Source organism: Ornithorhynchus anatinus, chromosome X5 (assembly GCF_004115215.2).
Source record: "Ornithorhynchus anatinus isolate Pmale09 chromosome X5, mOrnAna1.pri.v4, whole genome shotgun sequence".
NCBI classification, from domain to species: domain Eukaryota; kingdom Metazoa; phylum Chordata; class Mammalia; order Monotremata; family Ornithorhynchidae; genus Ornithorhynchus; species Ornithorhynchus anatinus.
The window spans coordinates 23,962,799-23,987,751 of record NC_041753.1 but is presented as its reverse complement, the minus strand read 5'-3'; the positions used below and the strand labels follow the sequence as shown (position 1 = coordinate 23,987,751).

Genomic DNA, 24,953 nt, shown 5'->3' with positions numbered 1-24,953 from the left:
AACATCTGTTTCCTCTAGATTGCTTGAGTTTGTTCTTTGGAAAGTAGCTTATTTATTTTAGCCAGATAGGATCCACATACTTATATCTGAGCCACTCAGAAGAGATTCCAAGAGCCCTGGACCCTCCCTGAATTGGGGTCCTCGGGGTTTGGGAACCGCTGCTGAGCTAAAGCAGGCTGCTCCACATCTACCCCAACCCGTGCCCAGGGATCCAACTCCACAGCTGACTGGGGGGCATTCCAGGGGGCCTGGGGAACCTTCTGAAACTCAGACCCTCCTCTGCAGAAGCTTGTGAGTTCAGTCAAGGTGGGAAAGGATCAGTGCTTGGATCAACCTGTTACCCATTTGAATGGATAGGAAAGGGCAGATTTTAGTCACGCTGTGAAGATTGTGCTGACATGATTTGGTGAGAGATTGAATACGGGAGTAGAACCTTAGAGACGAGTGGAGGATAATGCCAAGGTTATCGACTCGTGGGACATGCATATGGGGGGTTACAACATCCATGAACTATTGCAAGCTTCAAACTCTTTCAGCTTCAGAGATCATTCCAAAGGAAAGACAGTCAAGCCACTGATTTGAAGATTTTAATCCATTAGACTGAGAGAGGTAAAACTCAGATCATCCTCCTTATTCTCCTGATCCCATCCCCTCTCCACAGATGCTTCCTTTCTCCAATTAGCCCTTCTTCTCTCTTCCTCTGGGATAAAAGAAATTTCTTCTTAAAAATGGGTAAGCGCTGGGGGGATACAAGGTGATCAGGTTGTCCCTCATGGGGCTCACAGTCTTCATCCCCATTTTACAGATAAGGTAACTGAGGCCTAGAGAAGTTAAGTGACCTGCCCGAAGTCACACAGCTGACAAGTGGTGGAGCCAGGATTAGAACCCATGACCTCTGACTCCCAAGCCCATGCTCTTTCCACTGAGCCACGCTGCTTCAAGTACAATACAGCAGATTTGGTAGACATGTTCCCTGTCCACAACAGTGTGGGAGCAAGAGTTAGAACCCAGGTCTCCTGCTTCCCAGACCTGTACTCTTTCCACTAGGCAGCACATCTTCTCAAATTAGCCTGGGCATACCTGTTGATGATATTCCCAGGGAGTTCTCGAAATAGTTTCTTATGAGCTGCTGTTCTACTTCAGATTTGATTGTTTGGGGCTTCATCGACAACGTCATCTAGGCGGTGAAGAGGATTTCTTGAAACAGACTGCTCGTTTCATTTACAATATTATTTAAAGGGGAATCACAAAGTCAAAACCTGGACATCGGTAACCCATTCCTTTTAATCCATGTCCTACATAAATTCTCCATCCCACTTATAAATTATGAGTAGATTTTTATCCCAGTACAGTTGGCTGTGACTTTAGAGGCACATCCCCAAGGAGAAAATGTTCCGCAGATCATGCATGGCAAAATAACTTTGAAGTCGAGCAATAATAAATGATAACTGTGGTATTTATTAAGCCATTAATATGTGTCAAGCACTTGGGTAGATGCAAGATCAACAGGTCAGACACAGTCTGATCACCTAAAAGGAAGGGAGAAGAGTTATTTAATGCCCATTTTACAGCTGAGGAAACTGAGGCACAGAGAAGTAAAGTGACTCACCTAAGATCCCGCAACAGGTAAGTGGCTGAGCTGGCATTAAAACCCAGATCTCCCGACTCCCATGCCCACGCTCTGTCCACTGGGCCACGGAGCTTCTCCCGCTCACACCCACAAAACCCGACAGAAAGCCTACGGATTCCATCGAGCACACAAAACTTACAGCTGTCCCTGGTCGTTGCTACTTAGCGCGCTGTCCACCTCTGCTTGGTTAGATGAAACAAGAGAGACTTACAAAGGCAACGTGGTTTACAGCAGACAAAAGGAGTCAGATGGTTCTAGTCCCGGCTCTGCCGCTTGTCTGCTGTGTGACTTAGAGCAAGTCTCGGTTTTGAGAGAAGCTGTAGGGCTGCCATCTTGGAGAAGGGCAGGGGTGGTGGCTATCTTGGAGAAGGCTAGCAGTGGTGGCCAACTTTGCAGAGGACCTTCCGAGATATCCCTGTTGTGGCTCACTCCGAGGTCATTGTTTACCTTTCTTACCAGCTGGTGCTGGATTCCAGAGTTTCTTGTTTCAGGAGATAATGATTTATTATTTTATGTTAAGCATTTACTATGTGTCAAGTGCCCTCCTAAGCGCTGGGGTAGATACAAGCTAATCGGGTTGGATGTATACCCGTGCTGTGTGCATACATGAGGATTTGAATGTGATGTGGCCGAAAGGCATGTGTGCATACGTGCCTCAACTGTGGGGAGAGAAGTTGTGGGACGGAACTGAATTCCACTGGCACTTGGCATCATCTTAACCTAGGGAGGTCTCCCAGCAAGCCCAGCCTGGGCCCATCCCTAACTTGACTGTCTTCTTCTGGGCCAACAACCTCCTCATGGCACCTTTCACATCCTGGTTCCTCAGGGTGTAGATGAGGGGGTTGAGGGTGGGGGTGACCACCGTGTAGAAGAGGGAGAGCAATTTGCCTCTGGCCTCGGCGTAGCGGTTCTGCGGCACGATATAGACGGCGAGGATGGTGCCGTAGAACAGGGATACCACCAGCAGGTGAGAGCCGCAGGTCCCGAACGCCTTCCGCCGTCCCTCACCCGACCCTACCCTCAGCACGGCCCGGGCAATGCAGCCGTAGGAGATGAAGATGAGCACCACCGGCAGCCCGAGGTAGAGCAAGGTGGCGGCAAATAGCTCCATTTCGATGAAGGTCGTGTCGACACAGGAGATCTTCAGCAGAGCGGGGACCTCGCACAGAAAGCCGTCCACCTGTGCCTGGCCGCAGAAAGGCAGCTTCATGGTGAGGACGGTCTGCAACAGGGATGCTGTGAAGCCGCACCCCCAAGACCCGGCGGCCAGCTGCCGGCAGAGACGAGGGTTCATGAAGACGGCATAACGCAGGGGGTGGCAGATGGCTGCGAAGCGGTCCAGTGCCATGGCGGCGAGGAGGAGGCACTCAGTGGAGCCCAGGGCCAGGGACACGTAGAGTTGGACGGCACAGCCGCCAAAGGTGATGGACTTGTCTGCTCGGGACAGGTGAACTAGCAACTGGGGGATGACACTGGTGGTGAAGCAGAGGTCCAGCGCGGAGAGGTGGGAGAGGAAGAAGTACATGGGCGTGTGGAGCTGGGGGTCCAAGTGGGAAACTAGGATGATGGATGTGTTGCCCAACAGGGTCAGGAGGTAGAAAATCAAGATGATCACAAAGAGGACCAGTTCCAGGTAGGGCCAGTTGGAGAATCCCAAGAGGATGAAGCTTTGGGAGAAGCTTCTGTTCATCATTTTCAGTCTGTAGGGGGAGAAATCTGTCATCTCGTGCTTCTTCCCCAACTTCTGTGGGAAGGAGGCAGGGGATGAAGCAGCATGGCCTCGTGGAAAGGGCACAGGGCTGGGAGTCTCCTCCCAGCTCCATCACTTGCCTGCTGGGTGAAATTGGGCAAGTCACCGCCGTCTAGACTGTAAGCTCCCTCTACCCTGCAAGCTTGTTGTGGGCAGGGAATGTGTCTCTTATATTGTTATATTGTATTCGCCCAAGCACTTAAATACAGTGCTCTGCGCAGAGTAAATGCTCAATAAATATGATTGATTGATTCTCTGTGCCTCAGTTTTCTCATTTGTTAAATGGGAAGTCAATATATATTTTCCCTTTTCCCTTAGACTGTGAGCTCTGTGAGGAACAGGGACTCTGTCTGACCTGATTACCCAGTCATTAGCATAGTGCTTGGCACATAGTAAGAGGTTAACCAATGCTCCAATCATTATTATTAATTAGGAACATGTACCCATTGTACAGAAACAGCAGCTGAGACCTGATGGATCATACAACTTGTCCGTGGAAACCCAGTATGCTAGCACAGGGTTCCCAAGCCTCCTGACCTTTTGTCCACTGCTAAGGAAGGAAGTTGGCTGGCCATTTGGGTTGGACACTTGGATCTGTGACCTTTGGGCATTTGATATTCACCCCACCCCTAACCCCACAGCACTTATGTACATATCTTTGAATTATATACTATAAATGACTTATTTAATATTAATGTCTTTCTCCCCTTCTAGACTGTAGACTTGTTATGGTTAGGGAACATGTCTACTAATTCTGTTGTATTATACTCTCCCAAGAGCTTAGTGCAGGGCTCAGCACAGAGTAAACACTTGATAAATACCATTGATTGATTAACTGATCGATCGGGAAGCCTGGTGCCAGATCTTTTCACTATTTCTTACTCTTTCTGTCGGCCCAGGTCTAACCTACTCTATGCCAGGAATGAGAGAGGGAGCCCTTAGGCATCCTGGGAAACTTGGTCTCCTCTGCAATGGGAAAATCATGCTAATAGAGTCTTCCTTTTGCTGGGTTGCCCTTCAACCCTGAAGTTTGTAATTTCAATCTCAAGGGCTCTGAGCAAGCTCTTGAGCACCACCTGGCAGCCCAGTGAAGGTTCAGCAGAATTGGATCCACCCCATCAACGTGGTAAAGACATTGGTTAATTAATTATGATGGTATTTGTTAAGTGCTTACTATGTGCTAAGCACGGTATTAAGCACTGGGGTAGATACGAATTAATCAGGTCAGACAGTCATTATCCACATGGATCTCACAGTCTAAAGGGCAGAGAGAACAGGTATTTACTCTTCATTTCACAAACGAGGAAACCGGGACACAAAGTTAAGTGACTTACCCGAGATCACAGAGCAGGTTGTAATTGTGAAATGTCAGCACAGGGTCTCCTGTCCCATCTCTTCTCCACGTTACCCTATTTATTTTGTTAATGAATTGTACATCGCCTCGATTCTATTTAGTTGCCATTGTTTTTACGAGATGTTCTTCCCCTTGACGCTGTTTATTGCCATTGTTCTCGTCTGTCCGTCTCCCCCGATTAGGCTGTAAGCCTGTCAAACGGCAGGGACTGTATCTGTTGCCGACTTGTTCATCCCAAGCGCTTAGTACAGTGCTCTGCACATAGTAAGCGCTCAATAAATACTATTGAATGAATGAAAGGGTCAGCAAGAGACTGGGGAGAGACCAGCAGAGAGGGGTCTCTATTGACCAGTCTTGAAACGCAGTTGGAAGGGATGAGAGTTGAAAGATGAAAGTTCAAAGCAATTGAGAAGCAGTGTGGCTTAGTGCAAAGAGCATGGGCTTAGGAGTCAGAGGTTGTGGGTTCTAATCCCGGCTCCACCACTTGTCAGCTGTGTGACTTTGGGCAAGTCACTTACCTTCTCTGTGCCCACACTTACCTCATCTGTAAAATGGGGATTAAGACTGAGCCCCACGTGGGACAACCTGATAACCTTGTATCTACCGCAGCTCTTAGGACAATGCTTGGCAGTTAACAAATGCCATAATTATTACAATAGAGTGCTAGTGGCAATAATTGTCAGCAGTTTCTATCACACAGGTTCTCAACTCCTGAAATTCAGGGCTGAGGGCTCAATCCAGAAGTTTAATTTTAATGCCATTAAGGACTTGGTTATTCACCCTACCCTCACAGCACTTGCGTACATGTCCATCTACTCTGTTGCTTCCCCTAGTTGTAATTTATTTTAATGTCTATATCCCCCTCTAGACTATCCGTGGTATTTATTGAGTGCTTACCCTTTGCAGAGCACTGTACTAAGCGCTTGGCTGTGAGTTCCTTGAGGACAGAAATGGTGTTAACCAACTCTGCCATGTCATTCTCTCCCAAGTGCTCAGTTCACTGATTTGCCCTCAATAAGTTCTCAGTAAATATCATGGATTGATGTATTTTTTATTTTAATGCTATTAAGCACTTCGTCCCAGGCACTGTACTAAGCACTGGGGTAGATACAAGCTTATCCGGTTGGACACAGTCCCTGCCCCACTTGGGACTCACAGTCTTAATCCACATTTTACAGATGAGGTAACCGAAGCACAGAGATGTTAACTGACCTGCCCTTGATCACTCGAAAGACAAATGGCCACGATGGGATTAGTACCCAGGTTCTCTGACTCCCAGGCCCGGGCTCTTTCCACTAGGCACCATTGCTTCTCCGATTGATTGATTCATGGGCTCATATGTATTGAGGAGGGTCCATTCTTCCTGTACAGAGTTCACCTGTCCCCACTGGTCCCCCAGTCCCTGTGGGGCTACCCCCTTCCTCTCTGGTCATGTCCTTGCACAAAGCCCTTGGAATTCTGCCAGCCAATACGGACACATGCATGGAGGAAGCAGCACATCAGAGAACACAACCATTTTGTCTCCTGCTTATTTATCAGAATATGTTTCCAGGACCTCCTGCCTTACAGTACACTTCATTTGCCCCATCAAGTCCCATGACCACGTTTCCTTTCGATTCCTCTCAAAAACTCATGATCTTTGCTCACTGAATTCTCAGCAGGCCAGCACCCATGTGGCCCCAGCAATCTCAGGGAAATGTATTTCTGGAGCTGATCTGAGAAACTTCTCAATCTGGCTGGAGTCTCAAGAGATCAGCTTTCCCATCACCTTACGTCTAAGAAAGTCACAGAGGTCACCCCTTCCCTGACCCTGCCACATTTCTACCTTAAATTCCTCCAAGAGCCTTGTGATCCTGGAACTGGAAGGGATGTCAAGGAAACCCAAGGTGATAAAAACATTCAGGGCAGAGGGTTGTCTAATTGGTGCTTGAATGGAGCTCTGTGTGGGGAAGACCAAGAGAGGAGAGGCTACAAGAAGTGAAGCTTGGTTGAAGGCAGATTTGAGGGTAGGTTGTCTTATGAGATGAGAGCAGCAGATGGCTAGGGTTGGGGCAGCAGCAAAGCATCTTGGAGTCACCAAACTATGTAGGGTGGAAGGATGTTTTCTCTTTCTCTAATAATAAAAATAATAGGAATTGTATCATTCATTAAGCACCTACTATGTGCCAATAATAATAATAATAATAATATTGGTATTTGTTAAGCGCTTACTATGTGCAGAGCACTGTTCTAAGCACTGGGGTAGATTCAGCGTAATCAGGTTGTCCCACGTGAGGCTCACAGTTAATCCCCATTTTCCAGATGAGGTAACTGAGGCACAGAGAAGTTAAGTGACTTGCCCACAGTCACACAGCTGACAAGTGGCAGAGCCAGGATTCGAACCCATGACCTCTGACTCCCAAGCCCGGGCTCTGTACTGTACTAAGCATTGGCTTAGATACAAAATAACCAGGTTGGGCACGGTGTCTGTCCCACATGGGGCTCACAGTCTAAGTGGGAGAGAGGACAGGTATTAATCCCCATTTTGCAGATGAGGAAACTGAGGTACAGAGAAGTTAAATGACTTGCCCTAGGTCACACAGCAAGAAGGTGGCAAGCTGGGATTAGAAACCAGGTCCTCTGATTTCTAGGCCTAGGCTCTTTCCAGTGGGCTACACTGCTCTTGCTTGCTGTCTCTCTCTCTCTCCCCTCCTCTATATCCCCCCAGAAAATAGGAACTTACATCATCAGTCAGACCCACCGCTGGCTTCCTTTCCCTCCTTGGTTCAGCACTGGGTTCAGGGCTCAGTTGACAATAACTTCCACCTGACCATCATCATCTTGGTCACTGTTGGGGATACAAGTGGAAAATGAGAGTCCTCAATGGCCTGTTTCCTCCTTGTCTCCATTCAGGGCAGTATTGGATGTAGGAAGAGCTGAGCCAGGGAGAGGCAATGTGAAGGGAATGTCTAAAGGAGAGGAATGAGTGGAAATGGCAGTTTAGAGAGATCTTGGCTCCAGCTTGACCTAGTGGTAGAGGAGTGGTGTTGGAGAGGAATTGTCTGAAAAAGCCAAGTACGCCTCTTCTCAGTGGTTCCTGCTGAGCTGGGGCCACCCTGATTTTCCCAATAGAGGGGCAGCAGGAAGCTAAAGGAAGGGAAAGAGACGCCAACAGAGAGATGAACCATTCATTCTCCCTCCCTCACCCCCAATGCTGCTTTGCATTTGAACTGCCTGAGCTTAAGAAGGCTGGTTAGACTGTGGTTTTTTACCTATTTCTTGGTCCTGCGAGACCACCCATCTGGCTGATTCCACTAAGCCTGGGGACCCCACAAAGGAAACCAGCAATTATCTTTTGAACAACAAGGGCCCAGGGGATTGTGGCTAGAAGTACAGGATCTAATTCTCTCCCCTCCTGTGGTCTGACATCATGTTTTGAAAACATCTCTGCCTTTCTCCTGGTCCCAGAAGCTTCTGAGAGACATGGCATCCTTGTGTGGGAAAGTCAAACATTTTAGGAATCAAGGAGAGAGTATGTGCACAGTAATCATTTTTCATGTAATCTTTATCACCAAAAGGAATATCATAACCATGAGATGGGACTAATGCTAAAAAAATTAGAAAATGGCCACATGAAGTGATAGAAAATCATACAAATTCTACTGTTAAAAATATCATAATATGGTCATCAATCATAAATAGTAAAATGGAATGTGACAAAGTTTAATCAGCTAAAATCTCACCGTGAGTACTTGGTGGGGGGGATAAGGATTGTGACTGATCTGACTACCTTATATCCATCCCAACACTTAAGCACGATACCTGGTTCATAGTAAGTGCTCAATACATATAAATAGCCAGTGGAGCATCCAGGTTTTATTGGTCACTTCTCATTGCAGTAGGATCACGCTGGAAAACTGGACAAGTCTCCCAGCCTTTGTTCTGATGAAGTGAATGGATTGTTTTTCCTTCCTCAGATACCTCTCTGTTTCCCTGGATTCTTTGGGATATTACTCCTTGAGACTGATTGGTTGTGCTCCTTTCCTTATACCCAAAAAGCTGCTTAGCTCTTTCATGGGGTTAATATTGCGAAGCAGCTTGGTTTTGTGAAAGAACCTGAGCTTGGGAGTCAGATGACCTGGGTTCTAATCTTGGCTCTGCCACTTGCCTGCTGTGTGATCTTGGACAAGTCACTTCACTTTTCTGGGCCTTAGTTTACTCATCTGTAAAGTGGGGATTAAATAACTGTTCTCCTTCCTACTTAGTCTGTGACCCCCTTGTGGGACAGGGACGGTGTCTGACCTGATTAAATTGTTTCTATCCCAACTCTTAGTATAGCATTTGGAACATAGTGAGAGCTTAATACATGCCATGTTCAGAAGTATTGTTTAACATAAATTGACAATTCTAGAGTCCACACTACTCTGATGCATGTTCTCCCTGCTGCCTGCATCGTTTTTCATAAAAAAAAATAAATAAAAATGAGTCCATGTTTCCCCACTCCTCATAGTCCTCCAGTGGTTGTATATTCACCTCAACATCAAATAGAAACTCCTTACCATTGACTTTAAGGCACTCAATTCAGCCCTCTCCCTCCTACCTTACCTCACTGATCTCCTACAATCCAGGCCACACACGTTTTTCCTTCAATGCCAACCCACTCTCTGTAACTTGATCTTGTCTATCTCACCACCAATCCCTCACCCACATCCTCCCTCTATCCTGAAACTCCCTTGTTTAATCTCACAGTCCACCACTCTCCCCACCCTGAAAACCCTCATAAAATCACACCTTCTTCAAACCACCTTCCCTAAACCTTTTATTTCCCTCACCTATCCTCTCCCTGTGTTACCTATGCACCTGTACCCCTTAAGCAGTTGATATTCACCACCCCCCCCCCAGCCCCGCAGCACTAAGGTACAGATCCTTTCACTCTGACATTTTCCCTTTCTGTTATTTGTTTTAATGCCTGTCTCCCCATCTAGACTGTAAACTCCTTGTAGGCAGGGCATGTCTACCGACTCTGTTGTATTGTACTTTCCAAGTGCTTAGTACAGTGCTCTACCCACAGCAAGCGCTAAATAAATACCACTGATTAATTAATAATGGTCTTGCTGTTAATAGTTGCACATTTCAACAAATTGTGTTGATATTTCTCTGTTGCTTAGGTCCTGGATGGACTGTTTCTATGGGAATTTTCAGGTTACCCACAAAACTATTACCAAAGAAATCAAGGCTATCTGAAAGCAACAGAAGAGTGGAACCATCCATCCGACCTAGATCAAACAAATTAATAAGTTCCCTTTCTATGTAAACAAATGCTTCTAGGGCTCCGCTTTCACTTTGTTATAGTCTGCTAGGTGGACTTGTGTCAGCTGCCCAGTGACAACCTCTCTTACATTTTTGCAATCAACCCTCCATGCCAAGAACAACAATATTGCTAGTGATAACCATAGAAGCAATAATAATATTTATTAAGGGCTTACTATGTGCAAGGGGTGGGGTAGATTTCTTTGAATGGTACTTGTTAAGCACTTACTTTGTGCAAGGCACTTAAAAAGTCCTACGGTAGATACAAGATAATCAGGTTGGATACAGTCCATGTCCCACATGAGGATCACAGTCTCAATCCCCATTTTGAAGATGAGGTAGCTGGAGCACTGAGAAGTTAAGTGATCTGTCCTAGGTCACACAGCAGACAAGTGGTAGAGCTGGGATTAAAATCCTGATCCTCTGACTCCCAGGCCCATGCTCTTTCCACTATTCAAGTTGATTAGATTGGGCACCATCGCTGTCCCACTGGGGGCACACTAAGTAAAACATAGGGAAAGCATAATTTGTAACCTCATTTTAAGAAAACTGAGGCATGGAGAGTTTAACTGACTTGCAGATCAGCAGGAGAGCCACATTGGAATTCTGGGCCTTCCAACTTGCTGTTCCAGGGTCTTTTCCCTTAGCCAAGTTGCCTCCCCATCACTGAGTCGCTCGGCTCGCTTGATTTCTTGAGCCTCATCCCATCCGGCCAACAGGGGCAGGCAGACTGATGGTGATCTTCTCCCTCCACCATTCTCAGCTTATGTCCCCCTGACCCAAAATTCCTTGGTCAGTGCCCGGCGCAGTGCCGCCTTCACATCCTTATTCCTCAGGGTGTATATGAAGGGGTTGAACGTGGGGGTGAGGAGCCCATAGAACAAGGCCATGACCTTGCCACGTTCCTGCGAATAGCTGGACGGTGGCTGGACGTACATGCTGATGGCCGAGAAGTAGAACATCGACACCACCACCAGGTGGGAGGCACAGGTGTTGAAGGCCTTGTGTCGGCTCTCTGCCGAGCGGATCCGCTGCACGGTGCGGGCGATGAAGCCGTAGGTGCCCACAATCAGGGTCAGGGGCACCAGGAGCAGGAGAGACCCGAGCACGTTGAGCTCGGCCTCGTTGAGCCGGATATCGGTGCAGGCCAACTTGAGCAGGGCGGGCACCTCACAGAAGAAGTGATCGAGGACTTGGTGCCCACAGCGAGGGACCACCACCGTGAGTGTCGACTGCACCAGAGAGTTAGCGAAGCCACTGAACCAGGTGCCTGCTGCCATATGCATACAGCGCTGTGGGTTCATGATGACTGGATAGCGGAGGGGTCTGCAGATGGCGGCATAACGGTCAAAGGCCATGATGGCCAGCAGGATGCACTCGGTGGAGCCCAAAGCCAAGAAGATGTAGAGTTGGGTCACACAGCCCCCATAGCTGATGGTCTTCTCTGGTCCCCACAGGTTGACTAGCATCTGGGGGGTGGTGCTGGTGGTGTAGCAGAGGTCCAGGAAGGAGAGGTTGCTGAGGAAGAAGTACATGGGGGTGTTGAGTTGAGGGTCTAGCCTTGAGACAAGGATGATGGAGATGTTACCGAAGAGGGCCAAGACGTAGGCCAGCAGGAAGATGACAAAGAGTGGGGTTTCCAGCCAGGGCTTGTCAGAGAAGCCCAACAAGACAAACCCTTCCAGTGAGCTCTGTGTGCTGTTCTTCACCATAGTCGTTTGGCAGAAAGAGAGGGTCCCTCTTGAGAACTACCTGGAAAATGTCCAGAACCGTCTGCTGGGGATGGAGAAGTGGAGCTCATGGGAGGAAGCAGTGGAGGGGGAACAGAAACAAGGAACTAATTGCAGCCAGGGATGTGGTTGGATTCCCAGTTTGGGCAAAACCCTTTGCCCCACTGCCTCAGTTTCCCCATTAAAGTTGTGGTTCAGTGCATGATGGGTCACAACGTCTAGGAACTGGAGAGTGTTGGGCCCAGCGATCCCAGGTTGGAGTTATAAAACTGGGCAGCAGTTGAGAGGCCCTGAATGAGACACAACTTCTAGGAAATTCCCCTGTCTCTATCTGGAAAATCAGTCAATTGATCAATGGTATTTACCGAGAGCTTACTGTGAACAGGGTGCTATATTAAAAGCTTGGGAAAGTGCAGTGCAGTCGAGCTGGTAGACATGATCGCTGCCCACAAGGAGCTTACAGTCTATTGGCGATGAGGCTACTGCTTCTTCTCTAGCTAACAGAGAAGCTAAGAAGAAAACTGTGCAGGTGATGGAGCTTGGTGGATTCTTGCAGAGGGAAACTCTGGGTATCCATAGGACAGCCTGAGAAGGGAGCGGACTTGATACGAGGCTGGCAGATGGGTTAGCAGTAGAAATATGGCACGGAAGAAAAGACATCTGATCCAAGCCATTGCTGCTGAAGAAAGGACTGATGGCAGGTCCTGGGCCAGAAATGGCTGGTTAGAAGATTGATTATTGGCACTTTGGTGTATCCTCTCCAATTGAGATCAATAGACTGCGCCTCAAAATAATAAAAAGAGAGTCAGTCCTCGAAAACCCAGTCAAATTGCAAATTCACTTAATGAATCCAGTCCCTACCTGTGCGTTGTCAGCCCCCAGAAGAGTTCCTAGGATCTTCATCTGTTCTCTTGCACCTGGACATTTCCCCTCCCTGGAATGCCCTCCCCTCTACCTCTCAAATGATAATAATTATGGTATTTGTTAAGTTCTTACTATGTGTCAAGCACTTTCTAAGAACTGGGGTAGATGAAAAATAATAAGGTTGGACCCAGTTCCTGTCTCATATTGGGCTCCCAGTCTAAATAGGAGGGAGAAGGATTTAATCCTCATTTTACAGATGAGGAAACTGATGCAGAGAGAAATTAAATAACTTAAGAGAACCTGAGCCCTTTCAACTGGGCCATGCTGCTTATATCTTTTTAATTTTTCTGCCCCTGGTAATTTCTGTGTCTCTATACGGTAGTTGGTAGTTCTTCGTTTTCAGCCAGGGACTGATTAGAGAAACCCACCTGAGTGAGATGAAAGCTTGAAGATGATTTGTGCCTGATGATGAAAGCTGATTCATGGGTGCCCTGACTTTCTGGAGTGGGAGGAGAAGATTGACTATGGCTGCTGGTGACCAAAGACACAGAGATGGTGGGGAGTTCACTGATTAATTGATTGCAGGGGACCATCGCCATTCTTACCACCACCACCAAAAGGGATTTTGCCAACTTCTGATTGTCGAAACTCAAGAAATAGTCCCCTCTCCACTTTAAATTCCTTGTGGACAGAGAGTGTGTCTACCAAAATCTGTTGTTTCATACTCTCCCAAATGCTTAGTATAATACTTTGCAGACAAAGTGTGTCCAATAAAGACCATCGATTGATATTGAATACCGAGGGAATACCCTATTTATGCTCTTTTAGAGTGCATTGGTAAATGCTGTCATTTTAGCAATCTTCTCTGTAATCTGCCACAAAATTTAGGTCAGGATTTTTCAAACAGCTAATATTCAATCACGGAGTGATTCACTATCTGGCTGGGAGAATCCTGGCCCCCTACCTGACTCACAGTCCACAGATTCTTGCCTCCCCAAGGCACAGAAAGCTTTTAAGACACTGGGAGGGAGGCGGGAGGGGGCAGGAGGAAGCTGACATTCTGATGGTTCATCCATCAACTCCTTCCCCAGGTGTCTCTGATCTCTTGGTATTTTCTTCTTGGAGATGGGCAGAGAATGGAGGGAGAAAGACAGGATATGCCCTGTCTTTAACCCTCTCTGAGAGTTATTGCTCAGCGAGAGGGAAGGCAGGAGAAATGGAAGCTGAGAGAAGTGGATAGACTTATCCAAGGTGACACAGCATGTCATAGGCAGGGCTGGGTACCCAGGCATCTCAATCCCTAACCCCGAATCCTTTATTATAATAATAATGGCATTTGTTAAGCACTTACTATGTGCCAGGCATATTATTATTATTATGCCAAACGAAAATACAGAAAAGAGGATCAGCAATATTGATATTAAGCAATTTCACCCCACAACACATATGCACATATCCACAATTTATTTTAAAGTCTGTCTCCCCCTCTAGTCATAAGCTCCTGGTGGGCAAGGAATGTATCTACCAACTCAATTGTGCTGTCCTCTCCCAAGTGCTTAGAACAGTGCTCTGCACACAGTAAGCGCTCCGTAAATACCACTGAGTGACTGATTGATCCCTCAATGCATCAAGAACATGAGCCACTCATCCCAGCTTCCCCATACAAGATCCAAAAAAGCTAAATGGGGAGACACGCCCTAGAATCATTAAGAAGGGTGGAGATAAGTAACAATTATAATTGTGTGATCTGTTAAATTCTTACCACATCTCAGGTACTGGGAGAGATACGACACAATCCTGTCCCTAATCCATGTAAGGTTCATGGAAGGAGAACAAATATTAGGGCAGGGAACACGCCTGCCAATTCTGTTGTGCTGTACTCTCCCAAACACTTAGTACAGTGCTCTGCACATAGTAAGTGCTCAATAAATACAAATGATTGATTAATTGATTGATGAATCCCCATTTGTAGATGAGAAAACTGAGGCCCAGAGGAGTTAAGTGATGTTCCCAAGGTCACACAGCAAGCAAGTGGCGGAAATAGGTTAATAAACCAGGTCTCCTGATTCTGAAGCCTGGCCTAATTCCACTAGACCATCCGGCTTCTCTAAATGGTTCCATATCTGCTCAGCTTCCAATAAGAGTGTGTGATCCCAAACTGTGGCAACAAGGATTAATGCTTGCCGGGTGACCTTGGGCAAATTACTTGTGCCTCAGTTTCCTCACCTGTAAAAATGGAGATAAGACAGTTCTTCTCATTTAGACTGTGAGCTACATGTGGGAGAGGACTGGATCTGATCTCTTTATATTGTATCTATCCCTGCACTTAGTACAGTTTTTTAGCACAAAATAAGCACTTAAATGCCACTATTATAATTATTTCTGTACCAACTGCTGTCTAGGTGGGGGAGACTCAGCAATCGATTGCAAATACGGGGGGCTTTGGGTGAAATGGACTGCTGGTGCTGGAAGAGGGAGGGGTATTTTAAAGGAAAAGATGTTAATCCATCTAAGATATTTATTGAACAGCATGGCATAGTGGATAGAACATGGGTCTGGGAGTCAGAAGGTCATGGGTTTTAATCCCAGTTCTGCCTCTTGTCAGCTGTGTGACCTGGGGCAAGTCACTTCCCTTCTCTAGCTCTCAGTTCCTTCATCTGTAAAATGGGGATTGAGACCATGAGCCCTACGTGGGACAGGGACTGTGGCCAACTCGATTTGCTTGTAGCCACCCCAGCGCTTAATATGGTGCCTGGCACAGAGTAAGCGCTTAACCTATACCGCAGTTATTATTATTACTGTGGGCAGAGCTCGGTTTTAAGCACTTGGGAGAGTACAATGCAATAGATGTGGCAGAGACACCATTCACAAGGAGCGAAGGTGAAAGTGTGCAGTTCGCACACTGTGTTAAAATTTAACGTCTTTGGGCAGATCGCTTCCTGTGACAGCAGGTGAGCCAAACCAAAAGGCTGCAGGAGAAGACCCAAACGTTGAGTCTGGGCGAGCTGTTTCCTAAAAGCAGGCGACAGTGGGACCGCAATTGGTAGATTAGGCCCACTACACTAGATGGGGGAGGCTCGTTGCCGGTCCAGCTCCTTAAGGACCTGAACATCGGACGAGATTGATCATTTTACCATAGGAAAGTCTCAGTGTCCCGGGGGGTTGAGGGCTTAAATAATGTCAGAGATCTCCTCGCCCCTGGGTTGAAAGATTAACAGAAGCAGGATCCGTTGCGCCTGATGCTTTTCTGCATGTTAATAAATGTTTTCTTTCTGTGACACTGAATATCTCACCTGTTGCCTAATTGTACATTTCAAGAGCTTAGTACCGTGCTCTGCACACAGTAAGCGCTCAATAAATACGACTGAAAATATCGTGGTTCATTCTGTCGGTAAAGCCAAGTCACGACCCCTGCCTGCCCAAATTGACTCTATTGCCACGTAACAAAAGGCAAGATTACTGAGGCTAGAGGAGGGTGGCCCTGCCATAACCATCCAATAAATATAATAATGATGGTATTTGTTAAGCACTTATTATGTGCCAAACACTATTCTTAACACTGGGGTAAATACAAGGCAATTGGGTTGTCCCACATGGGGCTCACACTCTTAATCCCCATTTTACAGATGACCTAACTGAGGCATCGAGAAGTTAAGTGGCCTGCCCAAGGTCACACAGCAGACAAGTGGTGGAGCCGGGATTAGAACCCACGTCCTCTGACTCCCAGGCCTGGGCTCTTTCCACTAAGCCATGCTGCTTCTCTCCTTCTCTTGCCCAAGAAGGCAATACGGAAGGGCTGGAGCTGGCTCCGGGTTCACCCTTTCTCTGTACCTTCCCCCGAGCCCCCCACTCTGTTTACCTCATTCTGGGCTGAAAGAGACAGCTCGCTCCCAGCAGGCGGGCTCAAAAGGACAGATGGAAATCCAGAGGTCCCACTGCGGAATCCAAGATCCAGGCATCAAGTAGTGGGTCTTTGCTTCTCCCTCCTGCCCCCCTTTAGACAGCTGCTGCATCTTCTATCTGGTGGGGACTGGGAAGTAGGGGCGGGGGTCCACCCTGTGAGATCAGCAGGCATTTATGGGTGATGGAGAAAGTGAGAGGTGAGGGAGGGGGGCAGACAATTCAGAAGGAATTAAGGAATGGCAGGAATTTTCCACCCCCATTAGCAAGATTGTGGCGGTAGCTTGGTGTCATCCTGCTGCCTCTGAGATCCCAGTTATTCTCGAGCAATTAGTCCGGGCCACCAGTGGGTCCAGAGAGACCTGACCATGGGGAGGGGGAGACCCTCTCAGCAGCAGAGGCTAAACTTTCCCTCCCTGATGGATTTAGGCCTGAAGCTTGGGGCAGAGCTTGGTCCTCTCCATCTTCACCTTCCCTTCTCCCCATCTCTACACTGGGGCTCTCCTATTGTCCTGGTAAACTCCTAGTGGAAAAATACAGATCTGAGAGTAGAGGACTTGGGTTCTAATTCTGACTCTGCCACTTGCCTGCCACCTGACCTTGGGCAATTTACCCGACTTCTGTAGGCCTTACTTTCCTCAACTGTAAAATGGGGAGTCAATACCTGCTCTCCCTCCTATTTAGACCAGGAGCCCCATGTAGAGAAGCAGCATGGCTCAGTGGAAAGAGCTCGGGCTTGGGAGTCAGAGGTCATGGGTTCAAATCCCGGCTCCATCACTTGTCAGCTGTGTGACTCTGGGCAAGTCACTTCACTTCTCTGTGCCTCAGTTACCTCATCTGTAGAATGGGGATTAACTGTGAGCCTCACGTGGGACAACATGATTACCCTGTATCTCCCCTAGCACTTAGAACAGTGCTCTGTACATAGTAAGCGCTTAATAAATACCAACATTATTAGAACAAGGACTGTGTCCAACCTTATATCCAAACAAATCTTATATTTGTCCCAGCGTCTATACAGGTAAGTGCTTAACAAATACCACAATGATTAAACTCATGTTTCTTAAGGGAAAGCCATTACCCAGCTACTGACCTTCTATTGCAGGGACTTAGATGGGATCAGGGTCAGAAAGATCAGAAAATCAAACAGCTGGCATAAGTCAGAAATCAGGGTTCTGTATGATCTAGTTGAAAGAGCACAGGCCTGGGAGTCAGAGTTCTTGGGTTCTAAGCTCAACTCTGCCACTTGCCTTCCAGGTGACCTTGGAAAAGTCATTTAACCTCTCTGTGTTTCAGTTTCCTCATCTGTAAAATGGGGATGAAATATCTGTTCACCCTTCTCCTTAGACTGTGAGCCTCATGTGGGACAGAGACTGCACCCGAACTGATTACCTCAAACCTCCCACAGTGTTAAGTACAGTGCTTGGCATATAGTAAGTGCACTAGCTAGAAATACCACAATTACTATTATTATGGGGCTCTCTTTGTAAGCTGAACTTTGGATGAAAGGTGCTGGGCTGGTAGGGAAAGAGGAAGGAGCTGCATGTTCTTTGTTCTTGGGGAACTGACAGGTAAAAGAGAGTCAGGACAGTGTGTGTGTCCAGATCCAAGCTAACACAGAACATAAACTAGGGGTATAAACTTGTGTATACACAGCCAAAATGTCTCCCCACACACTGAAGAAGAGCTAGAAGTTAGCCAGGTTGATGGAATGTTGAGTCAAGAAGGGATCCTCTGGGAAAGCTTCTTGGAGGAGGTGGGTCTTAAATCATTTTGACGGAGTGAACAGTTATGAGAAGCAGTTTGTTCTAGTGGTCAGAGCACAGGCCTGGAAATCAGGAGACCTGGGTTCTAATTCTAGCTCTGATAACAGTAATCACGGTGATATTTGCTAAGCACTTGCTATGTGCCAATCACTGAACTAAGCACTGGGGTAGATACAAGATATTCAGGTTGGGCATGATCCCTATCCCACATGGTGCTCAAATTTTAAGTGGGAGGGAGAACAGATATTGATTCCCCAGTTTACAAATAAGGAAACTGAGGCATAGAGAAGTTAAGTGACTTGTCCAAAGTCACACAGGTTTGGGATGCTAGTAGAATTTAGACTGAACTGACTGTAGTGGCTTCTTGATGGAGGGATGTGAGACTGTATTTAAAGGGCCTGGGTGTCAGTCCCATCTCCAAGTTAAGGGTATTCAAATAATTCTAAAATAGGAAATAATAATGATAATCAATGACAGTGATGATGATGATTACTGTGGTGTTTGTTCACTGTTTACTGTGCCAAGCACTGTAATAAAATCAGCAGATTGGAGACAATTGCTGTCCCTCCTGGGGCTCACAGGATAAGATGGAGGGAGAATAGAGGTTTTGTACTCATTTAACAAATGACTGTATTCTCCCAAGCACTTAGTACAGTGTTCTGCACCCAGCAAGCGCTGAATAAATACCATTGTTTGATTGATTGATGTGGGGAGCGGGTTAGAGAAGACTCTAGAGTTAGTTTCATTTGGATGGCTAATCTTTCACAGGCTCCTTTCTTTGGGACAATCCTCCTGGAGGAGGTAGGTTGAGCAGAGAGACTTCAACAAGGGAGGAATAAGGCCAAGTTGTGAGGAGAGGCTGTTAGGTTGGATGGTGGTCCAGCCCCAAGGAATCATGGGAGGAATGAAATGATCCTTCAGGATTAGGGGAGTTGCAGGGAAGAGACTGACACCTCTCCAGAGGCCCCTTTCCTATATGTTCCCCTATAGGTTTCACACAGGATCCAATAATAATAAGAATAATAATAGTAGTGGTATTTGTTAAGTGCTTACTATGTGCCAGGCACTGCTTTAATCGCTGGGATGGATACAAGCAAATCAGGTTGGATACAGTCCCTATCCCACTTGGGCTCTTAATCCCCATTTTACAGATGAGGTAACTGAGGTACAGAGAAGTTAAGTGACTTGTCTAAGATCACGTGGCAGAGAAGTGGCAGAGCAGAGATTATAATCCAGATCCTCTTAACTCCCAGGCCCATGCTCTATCCGCTAGGCCACGCTGCTTCTCATTAGCCGCTAATTGTCCAGGCAGGTCCATGAACCCACAGGAGAGTTAAATAGTCTTCTCCCAGAGGTTCCACTCTTCCACTGCTTAAGGGGGCAGGGCCAGCTCCAGGCATAAAATGTTTTGTTGTAAAATGCCCTTTGTGCCAAGAAAGCACCATTGGGACATAGTAAAGGAGGCAACTATGGGGGGATGGAATATTTCCGCTACCCTTTCTCCCTTTACTTCTGGATCTTCCGACCAAGGGATCAAAGTGGGGTTGAGGCGATCCATCAGGACTTGGAGAAGTGGTCACACATCATCCTCAGTGGGTAAAGTATTGGGAGTGTGATAGGAAGGATGGGAGGAATGGGGTTCATCTCCCCAGCTGCAGGGAATTCTTTGACCAGTGAATGAGTCTTCTGAGTCCACAACCTATTACCACTTTAGCCCCCAGAAAGTTGGCATCTGTGGTCCACAGGGTCTATATCCTCATATTAAGTGCAAGGAGGCCATGTTAGAGATTAAATCCATGCCCTCAGGCCTTTCACAAAAGGAGATCAGACAGACAGGTCAAGATCAGTACCAAAATTACTAGAGCGAATTGAGGGGAATTATTGAGTCTTAGATCAGAATGACAGGTGGGGGATGTGCAGGAGTGAGGAAGACTTCCTGAAGGAGGAGGCCTTAAGTGTGAGGTAAATGTGAGGAGTGTTAGTGTCTTTGTGTGAGCGATTGTTCATGAACTTGAATCTGACATGCACATGTATGCATCTATGGGAAAGTGTACTGGATTTGTGTCTATCTGGGTATTCGCGTATATGAGTTTGAATCTGTCTCTTAGGGTTGTTGCTGTGTACTCGGCCCTGGTTGAAGTGGAATTGAAGAAGTGTTCAAATGAAGAGTGGCTAGGTAGATACATAATGAGGAAAAGGATGTAGAAGGGGGTAGAAGAGAAAGGTCTTCTAAAAATCTAAATATTATAAACAATTCAGACAGAGAAAAGATGGAAGGGGAGGGAGCTGAAGTGTATCTAAGGAGCAGAAGGTAGAAAGCTGACAATCACAGCCTCCAAGTTTCTGAAGGGGATGGAACAGTATCAGTGAAGGGAATGGATCAGTACCAGTGAATCGATTAATGACTGCTTACTGTGTGTCAAGCACTGTACTAGGGACTTGAGAGAGTAAAATACAGCAGAGGTGGTAGATATGCTCCCTTCCTTCAAGGAGCTAACAGTCTAGAGGGGGAGTCAGTCACTAAAATAATTTACAAATGAGGGAAATAGGAGAGTATAAGGATATGTACATGAGTGTTGTGGGAATGGGGTGTAAAAATTATCAAGAGCTCAAGAGATTGTTCACCGGATAAGTCTGCAGCCTGAATGCTCACAAGAAAATGAGTCTGGACTGCAGTGGATGAGATGAAAATCAGACTTAAAGAAAGGCTGTGGCTTATGGTGATGTGGCATTAGAAAAGGCAGCAGACAGAGACTCTAGATTCTTCTTTCTGGAAGATATTCAAGAATAGGATAGAACCTGATGTCAAGAAGATAGGTGAGGAAGTGAAGGAGAGAACAGCACCAGATGCTACAGACTTCATGTACTATAACACAGCAAAGAACAATCTTTTTGTGTGCCCATTGTGACTGGGATTGTGGGTTCCTGAATTGGCCTTTTCGGCGTCAAAGAGACACTCATGGGGAACTTGGCCATCCGTGGCATTTTCTTTGAATAAGAAGGCTAACAATATAGGTAGAACCTATGCGGCTGGGCCCATTTAAAGGTAGACATGGGGGGAGATGAGAATTCAGCCCGAGAGTAATGGATTGTCTGACTTGGCTTTATACCCAGGCAACCAAAGACCTGGAAACCAAAGTCCAAGGACAGCCAAAGTTCTGGAAAGGAATTGAAGAATCCTCAGGCCACTTCCAACCATCACATCAGTCTCTTCTGAGAGTCCAGATTTTTCAAGTCACAACCCCCAGACTCAACATTCCACCTCTGTCCCTAAGAATCCTGGTTTGCAAATTCCCTCTCTTGCTCAGGACATCCACCGAAGTGAAGAAGAGGGGCAAATCTGACTGATGCTCATCTGAACGGTGGCATATCCTCTGGAAGTCGTCTAGTAATAATTGTGTGGTTAAGTGCTTACTATATGCCAAGCTTACCGTATATTGGCGCTGGGGTAGATACAACATCAACAGGTTGGAGACAGTCCCGGTTCCATGTGGGGCTTAGAGTTGGGTAGAGTGTTCCATCTTGGATGGGTTTTCTTTCCCAAATATCCTGAGCAGAATGGAGCTAAGCGAAGCCAACCAGAGCTCTGGGGGTGACTTTATCCTGCTGGGTTTCTCTGACCATCCAGGGTTGGAAAAGGTTCTCTTTGTGGTCATCTCCATTTTCTACTTCTTGACTCTAATGGGCAACACAGCTGTCATCCTGGTATCTTACCTGGACTCCCAGCTCCATACGCCCATGTACTTCTTCCTCTCTAATCTCTCTTTCCTGGATCTCTGCTTCACTACCACCACAATCCCCCAACTGCTGATCAACCTGTGGGCACCAGGGAAAACCATCAGCTACCAAGGCTGCCTTGCCCAACTCTACATTGCTCTGGCTTTGGGCTCCACCGAATGCATACTGTTGGCCGTCATGTCGTACGACCGCTACGTTGCTGTCTGCCAGCCCCTGAGGTATGCAGTGCTCATGCCGCTGTGTCTCTGTAGGCAGCTGGCCGCTCTGGCATGGGTTAGTGGCTTTTCCAACTCCATAGTGGGCACGGCGGTCACCCTCAGGATGCCTCTGTGTGGGCGACGTAGGCTGGACCACTTCCAGTGCGAAGTCCCGGCCCTCATTAGGATCGCCTGTGGGGACACTGCACCCAACGAGGCTGAGATGTTTGCGGCAAGTGTGATCTTTCTGCTGGCACCCGTCTCCCTCATCGTCACCTCCTATGGGCACATCACCCGGGCGGTGCTGAGGCTCCAGTCGGCCGCCGGGCGCGTCAAGGCATTCCAGACTGGCTCCTCTCACCTCATGGTGGTGGTCATCTTCTTTGGAACCATCGCCTTCATGTACCTCCAACCAGCTAAGAGCACCTCTAAGGACCGGGGCAGGTTCGTCTCCCTCTTCTACGTCGTTGTCACCCCCTGCCTCAACCCTCTCATCTACACCCTGAGAAACAGAGAGGTCAAGGATGCAGTGAGAAGGCTGGGGAGAAGATGAAGCCAGGGAGATGGATGGTCTCAGTTGCTCCTGTGTCACATAATAAAAATAATACGAAGAATAATGATTATTCTGATTATTATGGTACTTGTTAGGCACTTATTTTGTGCCAACCACTGTACTAAGCTCTGGGGTACATAATCAGGCGGCTGCAATCCCTGCCCCACATGAGGCTCACGGTCTAAGTAGGAAGGAGTAGGATTTAATCCCCATTATATGAATGAGGAAACCAAGGCACAGATAAGTTAAGTGACTTTCCCGAGGTCACACCCAGCAGACAAGTGGCAGATCAGCATGGGGACTGATTGAACTGGCGGTAGATGGAAGAGAATGGCAGCGGCTGTTCTGATTGCTGGACTCTGGACAGCCTTGCTTGAGTGAAAAGGTAATATTTGGATCCTCGTGGGACACACAGGAACCAGGAGAAAAACAGCGTCACATCAACTCCTCCTGGCCAGCACGGAGAGCCGTACTGGGGCGGACCGAGCTGGGTGGTTCCGGTCCCACAGCCCCTGACTCCCCTCCGCAAGCCCCAGGCATAAACCCAAGGCCGCCCAGCCAAAGGGACCCAGGTCCCCTGACTCCCAGTCCTGTCTTCTCTCCAATAGACTTTGTTAATACTAATAATAGTAATGGTATTTGTTAATAATAATAATAATAATGTTGGTATTTGTTAAGCGCTTACTATGTGCAGAGCACTGTTCTAAGCGCTGGGGTACCTACAGGGAAATCAGGTTGTCCTACGTGAGGCTCACAGTCTTAATCCCCATTTTACAGATGAGGGAACTGAGGCACAGAGAAGTTAAGTGACTTGCCCACAGTCACACAGCTGACAAGTGGCAGAGCCGGGCTTCGAACCCATGACCTCTGATTCCCAAGCCCAGGCTCTTTCCACTGAGCCACGCTGACTTGCCCAAGGTCACACAGCAGACAAGTGGTGGAGCCTGGATCAGAACCTACATCCTCTGACTCTCAAGCCCGTGCTCTTTCCACTAAGCCAGGCTGCTTCTCATACAGCTCTGTTGGCTAGGGACTGAACCAGATTGGATTTCCTTGTTTTATTCAGTGCCTCATATAAATGCCCTAATCCCATTGGAGAGGATGGTAGTGACATGGATAATGATGGTGGAATCTGTGGTGAGATAAGGGAAACTGTGGCAAGGCCAGGGAAGTAGTGGTGGGAAAGAGTCAGCCCAGGAAAGAGCAGGAGAGGAGAGTCAAGAAAGATAGCTATGTTAGCTAGCTTGTCATGGTATTTATTAAGCACTTTTCTTTATGACTGTACATATTTTGTATCTACCTTATGTCACATGATGTGGGTAGACAAAAAAAATAAGATCAGACACAGTCTCCATCCCGCATATGGGGCTTTTAATCTAACAGGAAAGGAGAGCAAAGATATACTCCCCAATTTACAGCTGGGGAAACTGAGGCCCAGTTTTCCTGGGTTCTAACCTAGGCTCTTCCAGTTGCTTGTTGTGTGACCTTGGCAAGTCGGTTCAATTCTTAAGGAAGGCTGAAACTCTTTAGCCCTAATAGGATCTTACAGGGTCCAGCACCTATAGTCCCTTACTCCCTTCATTTCACACAGTCTCATTTTCATTTCAACCAGTGCCACTTATCTCAAAGGTCCTGCTCTTTTATTCTTATTTTAATCTACCAATTCCTCAGGACAGTGCTCTGCATACAGTAGGCAGTCAATAATATTGAATGAATGAAAAGGAGAGGCCCAGGACTTAGTACCACAATTAGAGAGTTGCAGTGGACTAATAAATGGAAGCAGTGGCATCCCCATCTTCGATGGCCCTTAGAACTAGATGAAATAGGGATATTCTTCCCTAGAAACCCTTTTTTACTGGTATCTGTTAAGTGCTTACTAGGTGCCAGAAACTGTACTAAGACCTGTGGTAGATACAATATAAATGGGTTGAACAAAGTCCCTGTTCCACATAGAATCACAGCCTAAACTGGACAGGAGAGGATTTAATCTTCATTTTACAGATGAGGTAACTGAGGTACAGAGGAGTTAAGTGACTTGCCCCAGGTTACACTGCGTGAAAATGGCAGAGTTGTGATTAGAGCCTAAGTCCTCTGACTCTGAGGCCTGAACTTTTTCCACTAGGTCACACTGTTTCCCTATAGAGGTGGCGAGGGAGTGAAAGAGCCAGAAGTAGGAGAGGGT

General features: G+C 47.1%; 3 protein-coding genes across 3 annotated transcripts; 1 reads left to right on the top strand and 2 right to left on the bottom strand.

The window, feature by feature from the left end:
- Positions 1–2,345: 2,345 nt before the first annotated feature.
- On the bottom strand, positions 2,346–3,323 carry LOC100680956 (olfactory receptor 2G3-like). The gene has a single exon (XM_003430449.2). The coding sequence runs from the start codon at positions 3,321–3,323 to the stop codon at positions 2,346–2,348; it is 978 nt and encodes a 325-aa protein (XP_003430497.2).
- A 7,464-nt stretch (positions 3,324–10,787) lies between these two features.
- LOC100079330 (olfactory receptor 2B11-like) lies at positions 10,788–11,735 on the bottom strand. The gene has a single exon (XM_001510257.3). It carries the CDS (start codon positions 11,733–11,735, stop codon positions 10,788–10,790), a length of 948 nt encoding a protein of 315 aa, XP_001510307.3.
- Positions 11,736–21,841: 10,106 nt separating this feature from the next.
- LOC100079368 (olfactory receptor 2G3-like) lies at positions 21,842–22,771 on the top strand. The gene has a single exon (XM_001510296.2). The coding sequence runs from the start codon at positions 21,842–21,844 to the stop codon at positions 22,769–22,771; it is 930 nt and encodes a 309-aa protein (XP_001510346.2).
- Positions 22,772–24,953: the final 2,182 nt, after the last annotated feature.

What these genes read in the sequence shown, in the direction of transcription:
- LOC100680956 (XM_003430449.2), bottom strand. Translation starts at nt 3,323, where the DNA reads ATGATGAACAGAAGCTTCTCCCAAAGCTTCATCCTCTTGGGATTCTCC.
- LOC100079368 (XM_001510296.2), top strand. Translation starts at nt 21,842, where the DNA reads ATGGAGCTAAGCGAAGCCAACCAGAGCTCTGGGGGTGACTTTATCCTG.
- LOC100079330 (XM_001510257.3), bottom strand. Translation starts at nt 11,735, where the DNA reads ATGGTGAAGAACAGCACACAGAGCTCACTGGAAGGGTTTGTCTTGTTG.